This window comes from Petromyzon marinus, chromosome 82, assembly GCF_048934315.1.
Source record: "Petromyzon marinus isolate PM22_M1 ecotype Great Lakes invasive population chromosome 82, UKy_Petmar_22M1.pri1.0, whole genome shotgun sequence".
In the NCBI taxonomy this organism is placed as follows: Eukaryota; Metazoa; Chordata; class Hyperoartia; order Petromyzontiformes; family Petromyzontidae; genus Petromyzon; species Petromyzon marinus.
The window spans coordinates 7565764-7590105 of NC_133747.1; the positions used below are offsets into that span (position 1 = coordinate 7565764).

At 44.5% G+C, this 24342-nt stretch overlaps 1 protein-coding gene across 1 annotated transcript in view; it reads right to left on the reverse strand.

Annotated features, from left to right (window-relative positions):
- Positions 1-24342, reverse strand: part of LOC142907746 (uncharacterized) — a 152704-nt gene that overhangs the window by 45156 nt on the left and 83206 nt on the right. The window contains exon 13 of the mRNA XM_076057470.1: positions 23288-23370. Within this exon, the coding sequence (XP_075913585.1) occupies positions 23288-23370 (83 nt within the window). The remainder of the gene's footprint in view (positions 1-23287; positions 23371-24342) is intronic.

The following is a 24342-nucleotide window of genomic DNA, read 5'->3' on the forward strand; positions in this document are numbered from 1 at the left end:
TACACACAGTACACACACAGTACACACACAGTACACACACAGTACACACACAGTACACGCAGTACACACACAGTACACACAGTACACAGGCACACACAGTACACACACAGTACACACAGTAGACACACAGTACACACACAGTACACACACACAGTACACACACAGTACACAGACACAAACAGTACACAAACAGTACACACAATACACACACAGTACACACAGTACACACACAGTACACACAGTACACACACAGTACACACACAGTACACACACAGCACACACACAGTACACACAGTACAAAGAGACACACACACAGTACACACACAGTACACACACAGTACACACACACAGTACACACATAGTACACACACAGTACACACACAGTGCACACACAGTACACACACAGTACACACATACAGTACTCACAGTATACACAGTACACACACAGTACAAACACAGTACACACACACAGTACACACAGTACACACACACAGTACACACACAGTACACACACAGTACACACACAGTACACACAGTACACATACAGTACACACACAGTACACACACACTACACACACACAGTACACACACACAGTACACACACAGTACACACACAGTACACACACACAGTACACATACAGTACACACACAGTACACACACAGTACACAGAGACACACACACAGTACACACACAGTACACACACAAAATACACACACAGTACACACACAGTACACACAGAGTACACACACACAGTACACACACAGTACACACAGTACACACATAGTACACACACACACAGTGCACACACAGTACACACACATTACACATACACAGTACACACACAGTACACACACACAGTACACACACAGTACACACAGTACACACAGTACACACACACTGTACACACAAACAGTACACACAGTACACACAATACACACAGTACACACACAGTACACACACAGTACACACACACAGTACACACACAGTACACACACAGTACACACACAGTATACACAGTACACACACAGTACACACACAGTACACACGCAGTACACACAATACACACAGTTCACACACAGGACACACACAGTACACACACACAGTACACACAGTACACACACAGTACACACACACATTACACACACACATTACACACACAGTACACACAGAGTACACACAGTACACACACAGTACACACACACAGTACACACACACAGTACACACACAGTACACACACAGTATACACAGTACACACAGTACACACACAGTACACACAGTACACACAGTACACACACAGTACACACAGTACACACACAGTACACACACAGTACACACACAGTACAGACACAGACACACACGCACAGACACACAGTACACACACAGTACACACACACTACACACAGTACACACACACAGTACACACACATTACACACAGTACACAGTACACACACAGTACACACACACAGACACACAGTACACACAGTACACACACAGTACACACACAGTACACAAACAGTACACACACACAGTACACACAGTAAAAACACACAGTACACACAGTACACACAGTACACATAGAGTACACACACAGTACACACAGTACACACACAGTACACACACAGTGTACACACACACTACACACACAGTACACACACAGTACACACACACAGTACACACACAGTACATACACACAGTACACACCCCGTACACACACGGTACACACAGTACACACACACAGTACACACAGTACACACACAGTACACACACACAGTACACACACAGCACACACAGAGTACGCACACAGTACACACAGTACACACACAGTACACACACATAGTACACACACACAGTACACACACAGTACACACACACAGTACACACACAGTACACACACAATACACACACATACAGTACACACACAGTACACACACAGTACACAGAGACACACACACAGTACACACACAGTACACACACAGTACACACACACAGTACACACAGTACACACACAGTGCAGACACAGTACACACACAGTACACACACAGTACACACATACAGTACACACAGTATACACAGTACACAAACAGTACACACACAGTACACACACACAGTACACACAGTACTCACACAGTACACACACAGTACACAAAATACACACACAGTACACAAACAATACACACAGTACACATAGAGTACACACACAGTACACACACAGTACACACACAGTACACACACAGTACACACATACAGTACACACACACAGTACACACACAGTACACACACAGTATACACAGTACACACAGTACACACACAGTACACACACAGTACACACACACAGTACACACACAGTACACAAACACAGTCAACACACAGTACACACACAGTACACACACAGTACACACATGGTACACACAGTACACACACAGTACACACACACATACACACAGTATACACACAGTACACACACACAGTACATACACAGTACACACACAGTACACACACACAGTACACACACAGTACACCCACAGTACACACACAGTACACCCACAGTATACAAAGTACACACACAGTACACACACAGTACACACGCAGTAAACACACTACACACAGTACACACACAGGACACACACAGTACACATACACAGTACACACAGTACACGCACAGTACACACACAGTACACACACACATTACACACTTAATACACACAGTACACACACAGTACACACAGTACACACAGTACACACACAGTACACACACACAGTACACACACACACAGTACACACACAGTACACACACAGTACACACACAGTATACACAGTACACACATTACACACACAGTACACACACACAGTACACACACACACAGTACACACACAGTACACACACAGTATACACACAGTACACACACAGTATACACAGTACACACATTACACACACAGTACACACAGTACACACAGTACACACACAGTACACACACAGTACACACAGTACACACACAGACACACACACAGACACACTACACACAGTACACACACAGTACACACAGAGTACACACACACTGTACACACAGTACAAACACACAGTACAAACACACAGTACACACACAGTACACACACAGTACAAACACACAGTACACACACAGTACACACATACAGTACACACACAGTACACACACAGTACACAGAGACACACACACAGTACACACACAGTACACACACAGTACACACACACAGTACACACACAGTACACACACAGTGCAGACACAGTACACACACAGTACACACACAGTACACACATACAGTACACACAGTATACACAGTACACAAACAGTACACACACAGTACACACACAGTACACACAGTACTCACACAGTACACACACAGTACACACAATACACACACAGTACACAAACAATACACACAGTACACACAGAGTACACACACACAGTACACACACAGTACACACACAGTACACACATACAGTACACACACAGTACACACACAGTACACAAACAGTACACAAACAGTACACACACAGTACACACACAGTACACACAGTACACACAGTACATACACAGTACACACAGTACAAACACAGTACACACACAGTACACACAGTACACACACAGTACACACACAGTACACACAGTACACACACAGTACACACACAGTACACACACAGTACACCCACAGTATACAAAGTACGCACACAGTACACACACAGTACACACGCAGTACACACACTACACACAGTACACACACAGGACACACACAGTACACATACACAGTACACACAGTACACACACAGTACACACACAGTACACACACACATTACACACTTAATACACACAGTACACATACAGTACACACAGTACACACAGTACACACACAGTACACACACACACAGTACACTCACACACACAGTACACACACAGTACACACACAGTATACACAGTACACACATTACACACACAGTACACACACACAGTACAGACACACACACAGTACACACACAGTACACACACAGTACACACACAGTATACACAGTACACACATTACACACACAGTACACACAGTACACACAGTACACACACAGTACACACACAGTACACACAGTACACACACAGACACACACACAGACACACTACACACAGTACACACACAGTACACACACAGTACACACACACAGTACACACAGTACAAACACACAGTACAAACACACAGTACACACACAGTACAAACACACAGTACAGACACAGTACACACACACAGTACACACACAGTACAAACAGTATACACACAGTACACACAGTAAACACACACTACACAAACAGTACATACACAGTACACACAGTACACACACACAGTACACACACACAGTACACACACAGTACACACACACAGTACACACACAGTACACACACAGTACACACACACAGTACACACATACAGTACACACACCGTACACACAGTACACACACAGTACACACAGTACACACAGTACACATAGAGTACACACACAGTACACACAGTACACACACAGTACACACACAGTACACACACAGTGTACACACACACTACACACACAGTACACACACAGTACACACACACAGTACACACACAGTACATACACACAGTACACACCCCGTACACACACGGTACACACAGTACACACACACAGTACACACAGTACACACACAGTACACACACAGTACACACACACAGTACACACACAGCACACACAGAGTACGCACACAGTACACACAGTACACACACAGTACACACACATAGTACACACACACAGTACACACACAGTACACACACACAGTACACACACAGTACACACACAATACACACACATACAGTACACACACAGTACACACACAGTACACAGAGACACACACACAGTACACACACAGTACACACACAGTACACACACACAGTACACACACAGTACACACACAGTGCAGACACAGTACACACACAGTACACACACAGTACACACATACAGTACACACAGTATACACAGTACACAAACAGTACACACACAGTACACACAGTACTCACACAGTACACACACAGTACACACAATACACACACAGTACACAAACAATACACACAGTACACATAGAGTACACACACACAGTACACACACAGTACACACACAGTACACACATACAGTACACACACACAGTACACACACAGTACACACACAGTATACACAGTACACACAGCACACACACAGTACACACACAGTACACAAACACAGTCAACACACAGTACACACACAGTACACACACAGTACACACATGGTACACACAGTACACACACAGTACACACACACATACACACAGTATACACACAGTACACACACACAGTACATACACAGTACACACACAGTACACACACACAGTACACACACAGTACACACACAGTACACACACAGTACACCCACAGTATACAAAGTACACACACAGTACACACACAGTACACACGCAGTACACACACTACACACAGTACACACACAGGACACACACAGTACACATACACAGTACACACAGTACACACACAGTACACACACACATTACACACTTAATACACACAGTACACACACAGTACACACAGTACACACAGTACACACACAGTACACACACACAGTACACACACACACAGTACACACACAGTACACACACAGTATACACAGTACACACATTACACACACAGTACACACACACAGTACACACACACAGTACACACACAGTACACACACAGTACACACACAGTATACACACAGTACACACACAGTATACACAGTACACACATTACACACACAGTACACACAGTACACACAGTACTCACACAGTACACACACAGTACACACAGTACACACACAGACACACACACAGACACACTACACACAGTACACACACAGTACACACACAGTACACACACACTGTACACACAGTACAAACACACAGTACAAACACACAGTACACACACAGTACACACACAGTACAAACACACAGTACACACACAGTACACACATACAGTACACATACAGTACACACACAGTACACAGAGACACACACACAGTACACACACAGTACACACACAGTACACACACACAGTACACACACAGTACACACACAGTGCAGACACAGTACACACACAGTACACACACAGTACACACATACAGTACACACAGTATACACAGGACACAAACAGTACACACACAGTACACACACACAGTACACACAGTACTCACACAGTACACACACACACAGTACACACACAGTACACAAACACAGTCAACACACAGTACACACAGTACAAACACACAGTACAAACACACAGTACACACACAGTACACACACAGTACAAACACACAGTACACACACAGTACACACACACAGTACACACACAGTACAAACAGTATACACACAGTACACACAGTAAACACACACTACACAAACAGTACACACACAGTACACACAGTACACACACACAGTACACACACACAGTACACACACAGTACACACACACAGTACACACACAGTACACACACAGTACACACACACAGTACACACATACAGTACACACACAGTACACACAGTACACACACAGACACACACACAGACACACTACACACAGTACACACACAGTACACACACAGTACACACAGACAGTACACACAGTACAAACACACAGTACAAACACACAGTACACACACACAGTACACACACAGTACAAACAAACAGTACACACACAGTACACACACACAGTACACACACAGTACAAACAGTATACACACAGTACACACAGTAAACACACACTACACAAACAGTACACACACAGTACACACAGTACACACACACAGTACACACACACAGTACACACACAGTACACACACACAGTACACACACAGTACACACACAGTACACACACACAGTACACACATACAGTACACACACCGTACACACAGTACACACACAGTACACACAGTACACACAGTACACATAGAGTACACACACAGTACACACAGTACACACACAGTACACACACAGTGTACACACACACTACACACAGTACACACACAGTACACACACACAGTACACACACAGTACATACACACAGTACACACCCCGTACACACACGGTACACACAGTACACACACACAGTACACACACAGTACACACACAGTACACACACACAGTACACACACAGCACACACAGAGTACGCACACAGTACACACAGTACACACACAGTACACACACATAGTACACACACACAGTACACACACAGTACACACACAGTACACACACAGTACACACACAATACACACACATACAGTACACACACAGTACACACACAGTACACAGAGACACACACACAGTACACACACAGTACACACACACAGTACACACACAGTACACACACAGTGCAGACACAGTACACACACAGTACACACACAGTACACACATACAGTACACACAGTATACACAGTACACAAACAGTACACACACAGTACACACAGTACTCACACAGTACACACACAGTACACACAATACACACACAGTACACAAACAATACACACAGTACACATAGAGTACACACACACAGTACACACACAGTACACACACAGTACACACACAGTACACACATACAGTACACACACACAGTACACACACAGTACACACAGTATACACAGTACACACAGTACACACACAGTACACACAGTACACACACAGTACACACACACAGTACACACACAGTACACAAACACAGTCAACACACAGTACACACACAGTACACACACAGTACACACATGGTACACACAGTACACACACAGTACACACACACATACACACAGTATACACACAGTACACACACACAGTACATACACAGTACACACACAGTACACACACACAGTACACACACAGTACACACACAGTACACACACAGTACACCCACAGTATACAAAGTACACACACAGTACACACACAGTACACACGCAGTACACACACTACACACAGTACACACACAGGACACACACAGTACACATACACAGTACACACAGTACACACACAGTACACACACAGTACACACACACATTACACACTTAATACACACAGTACACACACAGTACACACAGTACACACAGTACACACACAGTACACACACACAGTACACACACACAGTACACACACAGTACACACACAGTACACACACAGTATACACAGTACACACATTACACACACAGTACACACACACAGTACACACACACACAGTACACACACAGTACACACACAGTACACACACAGTATACACACAGTACACACACAGTATACACAGTACACACATTACACACACAGTACACACAGTACACACAGTACACACACAGTACACACACAGTACACACAGTACACACATAGAGACACACACAGACACACTACACACAGTACACACACAGTACACACACAGTACACACACACTGTACACACAGTACAAACACACAGTACAAACACACAGTACACACACAGTACACACACAGTACAAACACACAGTACACACACAGTACACACATACAGTACACATACAGTACACACACAGTACACAGAGACACACACAGTACACACACAGTACACACACAGTACACACACACAGTACACACACAGTACACACACAGTGCAGACACAGTACACAAACAGTACACACACAGTACACACACACAGTACACACAGTACTCACACAGTACACACACACAGTACACACACAGTACACAAACACAGTCAACACACAGTACACACACAGTACACACACAGTACACACATGGTACACACAGTACACACACAGTACACACACACATACACACAGTATACACACAGTACACACACACAGTACATACACAGTACACACACAGTACACACACACAGTACACACACAGTACACACACAGTACACACACAGTACACCCACAGTATACAAAGTACACACACAGTACACACACAGTACACACGCAGTACACACACTACACACAGTACACACATAGGACACACACAGTACACATACACAGTACACACAGTACACACACAGTACACACACAGTACACACACACATTACACACTTAATACACACAGTACACACACAGTACACACAGTACACACAGTACACACACAGTACACACACACAGTACACACACACACAGTACACACACAGTACACACACAGTACACACACAGTATACACAGTACACACATTACACACACAGTACACACACACAGTACACACACACACAGTACACACACAGTACACACACAGTACACACACAGTATACACACAGTACACACACAGTATACACAGTACACACATTACACACACAGTACACACAGTACACACAGTACACACACAGTACACACACAGTACACACAGTACACACACAGACACACACACAGACACACTACACACAGTACACACACAGTACACACACAGTACACACACACTGTACACACAGTACAAACACACAGTACAAACACACAGTACACACACAGTACACACACAGTACAAACACACAGTACACACACAGTACACACATACAGTACACATACAGTACACACACAGTAAACAGAGACACACACACAGTACACACACAGTACACACACAGTACACACACACAGTACACACACAGTACACACACAGTGCAGACACAGTACACACACAGTACACACACAGTACACACATACAGTACACACAGTATACACAGTACACAAACAGTACACACACAGTACACACACACAGTACACACAGTACTCACACAGTACACACACAGTACACACAATACACACACAGTACACAAACAATACACACAGTACACATAGAGTACACACACACAGTACACACACAGTACACACACATTACACACACAGTACACACATACAGTACACACATACAGTACACACAGTACACACACAGTACACACACAGTACACACACAGTACACACAGTACACACAGTACACACACAGTACACACAGTACACACACAGTACACACACAGTACACACAGTACACACACAGTACACACAGTACACACAGTACACACACAGTACACACACAGTACACACACAGTACACCCACAGTATACAAAGTACGCACACAGTACACACACAGTACACACGCAGTACACACACTACACACAGTACACACACAGGACACACACAGTACACATACACAGTACACACAGTACACACACAGTACACACACAGTACACACACAGTACACACACACATTACACACTTAATACACACAGTACACACACAGTACACACAGTACACACACAGTACACACACACAGTACACACACACACAGTACACACACAGTACACACACAGTACACACACAGTATACACAGTACACACATTACACACACAGTACACACACAGTACACACACACACAGTACACACACAGTACGCACACAGTATACACAGTACACACATTACACACACAGTACACACAGTACACACAGTACACACACAGTACACACACAGTACACACAGTACACACACAGACACACACACACAGACACACTACACACAGTACACACACAGTACACACACAGTACACACACACAGTACACACAGTACAAACACACAGTACAAACACACAGTACACACACAGTACACACAGTACAAACACACAGCACACACACAGTACACACACACAGTACACACACAGTACAAACAGTATACACACAGTACACACAGTAAACACACACTACACAAACAGTACACACACAGTACACACAGTACACACACACAGTACACACACACAGTACACACACAGTACACACACACAGTACACACACAGTACACACACAGTACACACACACAGTACACACATACAGTACACACACCGTACACACAGTACACACACAGTACACACAGTACACACACAGTACATACAGTACACACACAGTACACACACAGTACACACACAGTACACACACAGTACACACAGTACACACACAGTACACACGGTACACACACAGTACACACACAGTATACACACAGTACACACACACAGTACACACACACAGTACACACACAGTACACACACAGTACACACACACAGTACACACAGTACACACACACACACAGTACACTCAGTACACACACAGTACACACACAGTACACAAACAGTACACATAGTACACACACAGTACACACAGTACACACAAAGTACACACACAGTACACACAGTACACACACAGTACACACACAGTACACACAGTAAACACACAGTACACACACACTACACACACAGTACACACACAGTACACACACAGTATACACACAGTACACACACACTACACACACAGTACACACACAGTACACACAGTACACACAGTACACGCAGTACACACACAGTACACACAGTACACAGGCACACACAGTACACACACAGTACACACAGTAGACACACAGTACACACACAGTACACACACACAGTACACACACAGTACACAGACACACAGTACACACACAGTACACACAGTACACACACAGTACACACAGTACACACACAGTACACACACAGTACACACAGTACACACACAGTACACACAGTACACACAGTACACGCACACACACAGTGCACACACAGTACACACACATTACACACACACAGTACACACACAGTACACACACACAGTACACACAGTACACACACAGTACACACACACAGTACACACAAACAGTACACACACAATACACACACAGTACACACACAGTACACACACAGTACACACACACAGTACACACACAGTACACACACAGTGCAGACACAGTACACACACAGTACACACACAGTACACACATACAGTACACACAGTACACACACAGTACACACACAGTGCAGACACAGTACACACACAGTACACACACAGTACACACATACAGTACACACAGTATACACAGTACACACAGTACTCACACAGTACACACGCAGTACACACAATACACACACAGTACACAAACAATACACACAGTACACATAGAGTACACACACACAGTAAACACACAGTACACACACAGTACACACATACAGTACACACACACAGTACACACACAATACACACACAGTACACACACAGTACACAAACACAGTACACACACACAGTACACACACAGTACACACACAGTACACACAGTAAACACTGTACACACACAGTACACACACACAGTACACACACACACTACACACACAAAGTACACACACAGTACACACACAAAGTACACACACAGTACACACACAGTACACACACAGTACACACACAAAGTACACACACAGTACACACACAAAGTACACTCACAGTACACACACAGTACACACACACAGTACACACAAAGTACACACAGTACACACACAGTACACACAGTACACACAGTACACACGCACATTACACACACAGTACACACACAGTACACACAGCACACACACAGCACACACACAGTACAAACACAGTACACACAGTACACACACAGTACACACACACACAGTACACACACACTACACACAGTACACACACACAGTACACACACAGTACACACAGTACACACACAGTACACACACAGTACACACACAGACACACACACAGACACACAGTACACACAGTACACACACAGTACACACACAGTACACACACACAGTACACACAGTAAAAACACACAGTACACACACAGTACACACAGTACACACAGAGTACACACAGTACACACAGTACACACACAGTACACACACAGTACACACACACACAGTACACACACAGTACACACAGTACACACACAGTGTACACACACACTACACACACAGTACACACACAGTACACACACAGTACACACACAGTACATACACACAGTACACACACCGTACACACACGGTACACACAGTACACACACAGTACACACACAGTACACACACAGTACGCACACAGTACACACAGTACACACACAGTACACACACATAGTACACACACACAGTACACACACAGTACACACACAGTACAGACACAGTACACACAGTACTCACAGTACACACACATAATACACACACAGTACACACAGTACACAAACAGTACACACACAGTACACACACAGTACACACAGTACACACACAGTACACACAGTACACACACAGTACACACACAGTAAACGCACACAGTACACACACAGTACACACACAGTACACACACAGTACACACACAGTACACACACAAAGTACACACACAGTACACACAGTACACACAAAGTACACACAGTACACACACAATACACACACAGTACACACAGAGTACACACACACAGTACACACAGTACACACACAGTACACACAGTACACACACAGTACACACAGTGTACACACACAGTACACACATAACACACACAGTACACACATAGTACACACACAGTACACGCAGTACACACACAGTACACACAGTACACACAGTACACACACAGTACACACACAGTACACACAGTACACACACAGTACACACAGTACACACACAGTACACACACAGCACACACACACAGTACACACACAGTACACACACAGTACGCACACAGTACGCACACACAGTACACACACAGTACACACAGTACACACAGTACACACACAGTACACACATTACACACAGTACACACACAGTACACACACAAAGTACACGCAGTACACACACAGCACACACAGTACACACACAGTACACACACAGTACACATACACTACACACAGTACACACAGTACACACACAGTACACACAGTACACACACAGTACACACACAGTACACACACAGCACACACACAGTACACACACAGTACACACACAGTACACACACAGTACACATACACTACACACAGTACACACAGTACACACACACAGTACACACACACACAGTACACACACACAGTACACACACAGTACACACACTCTACACACACAGTACACACACAGTACACACACACAGTACACACACACACAGTACACAGTACACACACACAGTACACACACAGTACACACACAGTGCACACACAGTACACACACAGTACACACACAGTACACACACACAGTACACACACAGTACACACACAGTACACACACACAGTACACACACAGTACACACACACAGTACACACACACAGTACACACAGTACACACACAGTACACACAGTACACACACAGTACACACACAGTACACACAGTACACACACAGTACACACAGTACACACACAGTACACATACAGTACACATACAGTACACACACAGTACACACAGCATACACACACAGTACACACACAGTACACACACACACAGTACACACAGTACACACACAGTACACACACAGTATACATATTACACACAGTACACACAGTACACTCAGTACACACAGTACACACAGCACACACACAGTACACACAGTACACCCACAGTACACACAGTACACACACAGTACACACAAAGTACACACACAGAGTACACACACACACATTACACACATAGTACACACATAGTACACACAGTACACACAGACAGTACACCCACAGTACACACACAGTACACACACAGTACACACACAGTACACACACAGAGTACATACACACACATTACACACACAGTACAGACACAGTACACACACACAGTACACACACAGTACAAACAGTATACACACAGTACACACACAGTGCATACAGTACACACACAGTACACACACAGTACACACAGAGACACACACAGTACACACACACAGTACACACACAGTACACAAACAGTACACACACTGTGCACACACAGTACACACACAGGACACACACAGTACACACACATAGTACACACAGTACACACACACCGTACACACACAGTACACACACAGTACACACACACAAACAGTACACACACAGTACAAACACAGTACACACACAGTACACACACAGTGCACACACACAGTACACACACAGTACACACTCAGTACACACAGTACACACAGTACACACACAGTATACACAGTAAACACACAGTATACACACAGTACACACAGTACACACACAGTACACAAACACAGTACACACACACTACACACACAGTACACACAGTACACACACACACAGTATACACACAGTACACACACAGTACACACACACAGTACACACACAGCACACACACAGTACACACACAGTACACACACACAGTACACACACAGTACACACACACAGTACACACACAGCAGACACAGTACACACACAGTGCACACACACAGTACACACAGTACACACACAGTACACACACATTACGCACAGTAAACACACAATACACATACAGTACACATACAGTACACACAGTGCAGACATAGCACACATACAGTACACAGAGTGCACATACAGTACACACAGAGTACACACACAGTACACACAGTACACACACAGTACACACACAGCACACATACAATACACACACAGTACACACACAGTACACATACAGTACACACACAGTACACACACAGTACACACAGCACACACAGTACACACAGTACACCCACAGTACACACAGTACGCACACAGTACACACACAGTACAGACACAGACACACACACAGACACACAGTACACACAGCACACACACAGTACACACACTACACAGTACACACACACAATACACACACAGCACACACACAGTACACACAGTACACACAAAGTACACACACACAGTACACACACAGCACACACACAGTACACACACAGTACACACACACAGTACACACACAGTACACACGCAGTACACACACTACACACAGTACACACACAGGACACACACAGTACACACACACACACAGTACACACAGTACACACACAGTACACACACAGTACACACATTACACACACAATACACACAGTACACACACAGTACACACACAGTACACACAGTATACACAGTACACACAGTAAACACACAGTACACACACAGTACACACACAGTACACACAGTACACACACACCACACACACAGTACACACAGTACACACACAGTACACACACAGTACACACAGTACACACACAGTACACACAGTGTACACACACAGTACACACATAACACACACAGTACACACATAGTACACACACAGTACACGCAGTACACACACAGTACACACAGTACACACAGTACACACACAGTACACACACAGTACACACAGTACACACACAGTACACACAGTACACACACAGTACACACACAGCACACACACACAGTACACACACAGTACACACACAGTACACACACAGTACGCACACACAGTACACACACAGTACACACAGTACACACAGTACACACACAGTACACACATTACACACAGTACACACACAGTACACACACAAAGTACACGCAGTACACACACAGCACACACAGTACACACACAGTACACACACAGTACACATACACTACACACAGTACACACAGTACACACACAGTACACACAGTACACACACAGTACACACACAGTACACACACAGCACACACACAGTACACACACAGTACACACACAGTACACACACAGTACACATACACTACACACAGTACACACAGTACACACACACAGTACACACACACACAGTACACACACACAGTACACACACAGTACACACACTCTACACACACAGTACACACACAGTACACACACACAGTACACACACACAGTACACAGTACACACACACAGTACACACACAGTACACACACAGTGCACACACAGTACACACACAGTACACACACAGTACACACACACAGTACACACACAGTACACACACAGTACACACACACAGTACACACACAGTACACACACACAGTACACACACACAGTACACACAGTACACACACAGTACACACAGTACACACACAGTACACACACAGTACACACAGTACACACACAGTACACACAGTACACACACAGTACACACAGTACACACACAGTACACATACAGTACACATACAGTACACACACAGTACACACAGCATACACACACAGTACACACACAGTACACACACACACAGTACACACAGTACACACACAGTACACACACAGTATACATATTACACACAGTACACACAGTACACTCAGTACACACAGTACACACAGCACACACACAGTACACACAGTACACCCACAGTACACACAGTACACACACAGTACACACAAAGTACACACACAGAGTACACACACACACATTACACACATAGTACACACATAGTACACACAGTACACACAGACAGTACACCCACAGTACACACACAGTACACACACAGTACACACACAGAGTACATACACACACATTACACACACAGTACACACACAGTACACACACAGTACAAACACAGTACACACACACAGTACACACACAGTACACACACAGTGTACACACACAGTGTACACACACAGTACACACACAGAGTACACACACAGTACACACACACTGTACACACAGTATACACACACAGTACACACACAGTACAGACACAGCACACACCCACACACAGTACACACCCACACACAGTACACACCCACATACAGTACACACACACAGTACACACACAGTGCATACAGTACACACACAGTACACACACAGTACACACAGAGACACACACAGTACACACACACAGTACACACACAGTACACAAACAGTACACACACTGTGCACACACAGTACACACACAGGACACACACAGTACACACACATAGTACACACAGTACACACACACCGTACACACACAGTACACACACAGTACACACACACAAACAGTACACACACAGTACAAACACAGTACACACACAGTACACACACAGTGCACACACACAGTACACACACAGTACACACTCAGTACACACAGTACACACAGTACACACACAGTATACACAGTAAACACACAGTATACACACAGTACACACAGTACACACACAGTACACAAACACAGTACACACACACTACACACACAGTACACACAGTACACACACACACAGTATACACACAGTACACACACAGTACACACACACAGTACACACACAGCACACACACAGTACACACACAGTACACACACACAGTACACACACAGTACACACACACAGTACACACACAGCAGACACAGTACACACACAGTGCACACACACAGTACACACAGTACACACACAGTACACACACATTACGCACAGTAAACACACAATACACATACAGTACACATACAGTACACACAGTGCAGACATAGCACACATACAGTACACAGAGTGCACATACAGTACACACAGAGTACACACACAGTACACACAGTACACACACAGTACACACACAGCACACATACAATACACACACAGTACACACACAGTACACATACAGTACACACACAGTACACACACAGTACACACAGCACACACAGTACACACAGTACACCCACAGTACACACAGTACGCACACAGTACACACACAGTACAGACACAGACACACACACAGACACACAGTACACACAGCACACACACAGTACACACACTACACAGTACACACACACAATACACACACAGCACACACACAGTACACACAGTACACACAAAGTACACACACACAGTACACACACAGCACACACACAGTACACACACAGTACACACACACAGTACACACACAGTACACACGCAGTACACACACTACACACAGTACACACACAGGACACACACAGTACACACACACACACAGTACACACAGTACACACACAGTACACACACAGTACACACATTACACACACAATACACACAGTACACACACAGTACACACACAGTACACACAGTATACACAGTACACACAGTAAACACACAGTACACACACAGTACACACACAGTACACACAGTACACACACACCACACACACAGTACACACAGTACACACACAGTACACACACAGTACACACAGTACACACACAGTACACACAGTGTACACACACAGTACACACATAACACACACAGTACACACATAGTACACACACAGTACACGCAGTACACACACAGTACACACAGTACACACAGTACACACACAGTACACACACAGTACACACAGTACACACACAGTACACACAGTACACACACAGTACACACACAGCACACACACACAGTACACACACAGTACACACACAGTACACACACAGTACGCACACACAGTACACACACAGTACACACAGTACACACAGTACACACACAGTACACACATTACACACAGTACACACACAGTACACACACAAAGTACACGCAGTACACACACAGCACACACAGTACACACACAGTACACACACAGTACACATACACTACACACAGTACACACAGTACACACACAGTACACACAGTACACACACAGTACACACACAGTACACACACAGCACACACACAGTACACACACAGTACACACACAGTACACACACAGTACACATACACTACACACAGTACACACAGTACACACACACAGTACACACACACACAGTACACACACACAGTACACACACAGTACACACACTCTACACACACAGTACACACACAGTACACACACACAGTACACACACACAGTACACAGTACACACACACAGTACACACACAGTACACACACAGTGCACACACAGTACACACACAGTACACACACAGTACACACACACAGTACACACACAGTACACACACAGTACACACACACAGTACACACACAGTACACACACACAGTACACACACACAGTACACACAGTACACACACAGTACACACAGTACACACACAGTACACACACAGTACACACAGTACACACACAGTACACACAGTACACACACAGTACACACAGTACACACACAGTACACATACAGTACACATACAGTACACACACAGTACACACAGCATACACACACAGTACACACACAGTACACACACACACAGTACACACAGTACACACACAGTACACACACAGTATACATATTACACACAGTACACACAGTACACTCAGTACACACAGTACACACAGCACACACACAGTACACACAGTACACCCACAGTACACACAGTACACACACAGTACACACAAAGTACACACACAGAGTACACACACACACATTACACACATAGTACACACATAGTACACACAGTACACACAGACAGTACACCCACAGTACACACACAGTACACACACAGTACACACACAGAGTACATACACACACATTACACACACAGTACACACACAGTACACACACAGTACAAACACAGTACACACACACAGTACACACACAGTACACACACAGTGTACACACACAGTGTACACACACAGTACACACACAGAGTACACACACAGTACACACACACTGTACACACAGTATACACACACAGTACACACACAGTACAGACACAGCACACACCCACACACAGTACACACCCACACACAGTACACACCCACATACAGTACACACACACAGTACACACACAGTGCATACAGTACACACACAGTACACACACAGTACACACAGAGACACACACAGTACACACACACAGTACACACACAGTACACAAACAGTACACACACTGTGCACACACAGTACACACACAGGACACACACAGTACACACACATAGTACACACAGTACACACACACCGTACACACACAGTACACACACAGTACACACACACAAACAGTACACACACAGTACAAACACAGTACACACACAGTACACACACAGTGCACACACACAGTACACACACAGTACACACTCAGTACACACAGTACACACAGTACACACACAGTATACACAGTAAACACACAGTATACACACAGTACACACAGTACACACACAGTACACAAACACAGTACACACACACTACACACACAGTACACACAGTACACACACACACAGTATACACACAGTACACACACAGTACACACACACAGTACACACACAGCACACACACAGTACACACACAGTACACACACACAGTACACACACAGTACACACACACAGTACACACACAGCAGACACAGTACACACACAGTGCACACACACAGTACACACAGTACACACACAGTACACACACATTACGCACAGTAAACACACAATACACATACAGTACACATACAGTACACACAGTGCAGACATAGCACACATACAGTACACAGAGTGCACATACAGTACACACAGAGTACACACACAGTACACACAGTACACACACAGTACACACACAGCACACATACAGTACACACACAGTACACACAGTACACATACAGTACACACACAGTACACACACAGTACACACAGCACACACAGTACACACAGTACACCCACAGTACACACAGTACGCACACAGTACACACACAGTACAGACACAGACACACACACAGACACACAGTACACACAGCACACACACAGTACACACACTACACAGTACACACACACAATACACACACAGCACACACACAGTACACACAGTACACACAAAGTACACACACACAGTACACACACAGCACACACACAGTACACACACAGTACACACACACAGTACACACACAGTACACACGCAGTACACACACTACACACAGTACACACACAGGACACACACAGTACACACACACACACAGTACACACAGTACACACACAGTACACACACAGTACACACATTACACACACAATACACACAGTACACACACAGTACACACACAGTACACACAGTATACACAGTACACACAGTAAACACACAGTACACACACAGTACACACACAGTACACACAGTACACACACACCACACACACAGTACACACAGTACACACACTGTACACACAGTACACACAGTACACATACAGTACACACAGTACACACACACTGCACACACAGTACACACAGTACACACACTGTACACACAGTACACACAGTACACATACGGCACACACACAGTGCATATACAGTACACATACAGTACACAAAGTACAGACATAGTACACATACAGTACACAGAGTACAAATACAGTACAAATAGAGTACACCCACAGTACACACAGTACACACACACAATACACACAGTACACACAGTACACACAGTACACACACTGTACACACAGTACACACAGTGCACATACAGTGCACATACAGTACACACAGTACAGACATAGTACACATACAGTACATAGAGTGCACATACAGTACACACAGAGTACACACACACAGTACACACAGTACACACACAGTACGCACACAGTACACACACAGTACAGACACAGACACACACACAGACACACAGTACACACAGCACACACACAGTACACACACTACACAGTACACACACACAATACACACACAGCACACACACAGTACACACAGTACACACAAAGTACACACACACAGTACACACACAGCACACACACAGTACACACACAGTACACACACACAGTACACACACAGTACACACGCAGTACACACACTACACACAGTACACACACAGGACACACACAGTACACACACACACACAGTACACACAGTACACACACAGTACACACACAGTACACACATTACACACACAATACACACAGTACACACACAGTACACACAGTATACACAGTACACACAGTAAACACACAGTACACACACAGTACACACACAGTACACACACAGTACACACAGTACACACACACCACACACACAGTACACACAGTACACACACTGTACACACAGTACACACAGTACACATACAGTACACACACAGTACACACACACTGCACACACACAGTACACACAGTACACACACTGTACACACAGTACACACAGTACACATACGGCACACACACAGTGCATATACAGTACACATACAGTACACACAGTACAGACATAGTACACATACAGTACACAGAGTACAAATACAGTACACATAGAGTACACCCACAGTACACACAGTACACACACACTATACACACAGTACACACAGTACACACAGTACACACACTGTACACACAGTACACACAGTGCACATACAGTGCACATACAGTACACACAGTACAGACATAGTACACATACAGTACATAGAGTGCACATACAGTACACACAGAGTACACACACACAGTACACACAGTACACACACAGTACACACACAGTACACACACAGTACACACAGCACACACACAGAACACACACAGTACACACAGCACACACACAGTACACACACAGTACACAAAGTACACATACAGTACACATACAGTACACACAAACCCATCACTAACCTCATCCAATGGAACAATGTGCTCCGATTCTCTGCTCCGGCTGTCTCGCTCTGTGGACTCGGGGTCACGGAGGGCTTCACCCCCTAGAGACACTCACACACAGACACACACACACACACAGACACACACACACAGACACACAGACACACACAGACACACACACACAGACACACACACAGACACACACACACAGATACACACAGACACACAGACATACACACAGATACACACAGACACACAGACATACACACAGACACACACAGACACACACACACACAGACACACACACACAGACACACACACACACAGACACACACAGACACACACATACACAGACACTCACACACACACAGTACACACACAGTACACAAACACAGTACACACACAGTACACACACAGTTACACACACACAGTGACACACACACAGTGACACACACATTTACACACACACAGTGACACACACACACAGTGACACACACAGTGACACACACACAGTGACACACACACAGTGACACACACAGTGACACACACACAGTACACACACACAGTACACACACGGTACACACAGTACACACAAAGTACACACACAGTACACACACACACAGTACACACACAGTATACACACACAGTACACACGCAGTACACACACACACACAGTACACACACAGTACACACAGTACACACACAGTACGCACAAAGTACACACACAGTACACACACACAGGACACGCACAGTACACACGCAGTACACACACACAGTACACACACATACAGTACACACAGTACACACACAGTACACACACAGTACACACAGTATATACACAGTACACACACAGTACACACACAGAGTACACACACAGTACACACAGTACACACACAGTACACACAGTACACACACAGTACACGCACTACACACACAGTACACACAGTACACACAGTACACACACAGTATACACACAGTATACACAGCACACACAGTACACACACAGCACACACAGTACACACACAGTATACACACAGTACACATACAGTACACACACAGTACACACACAGTAC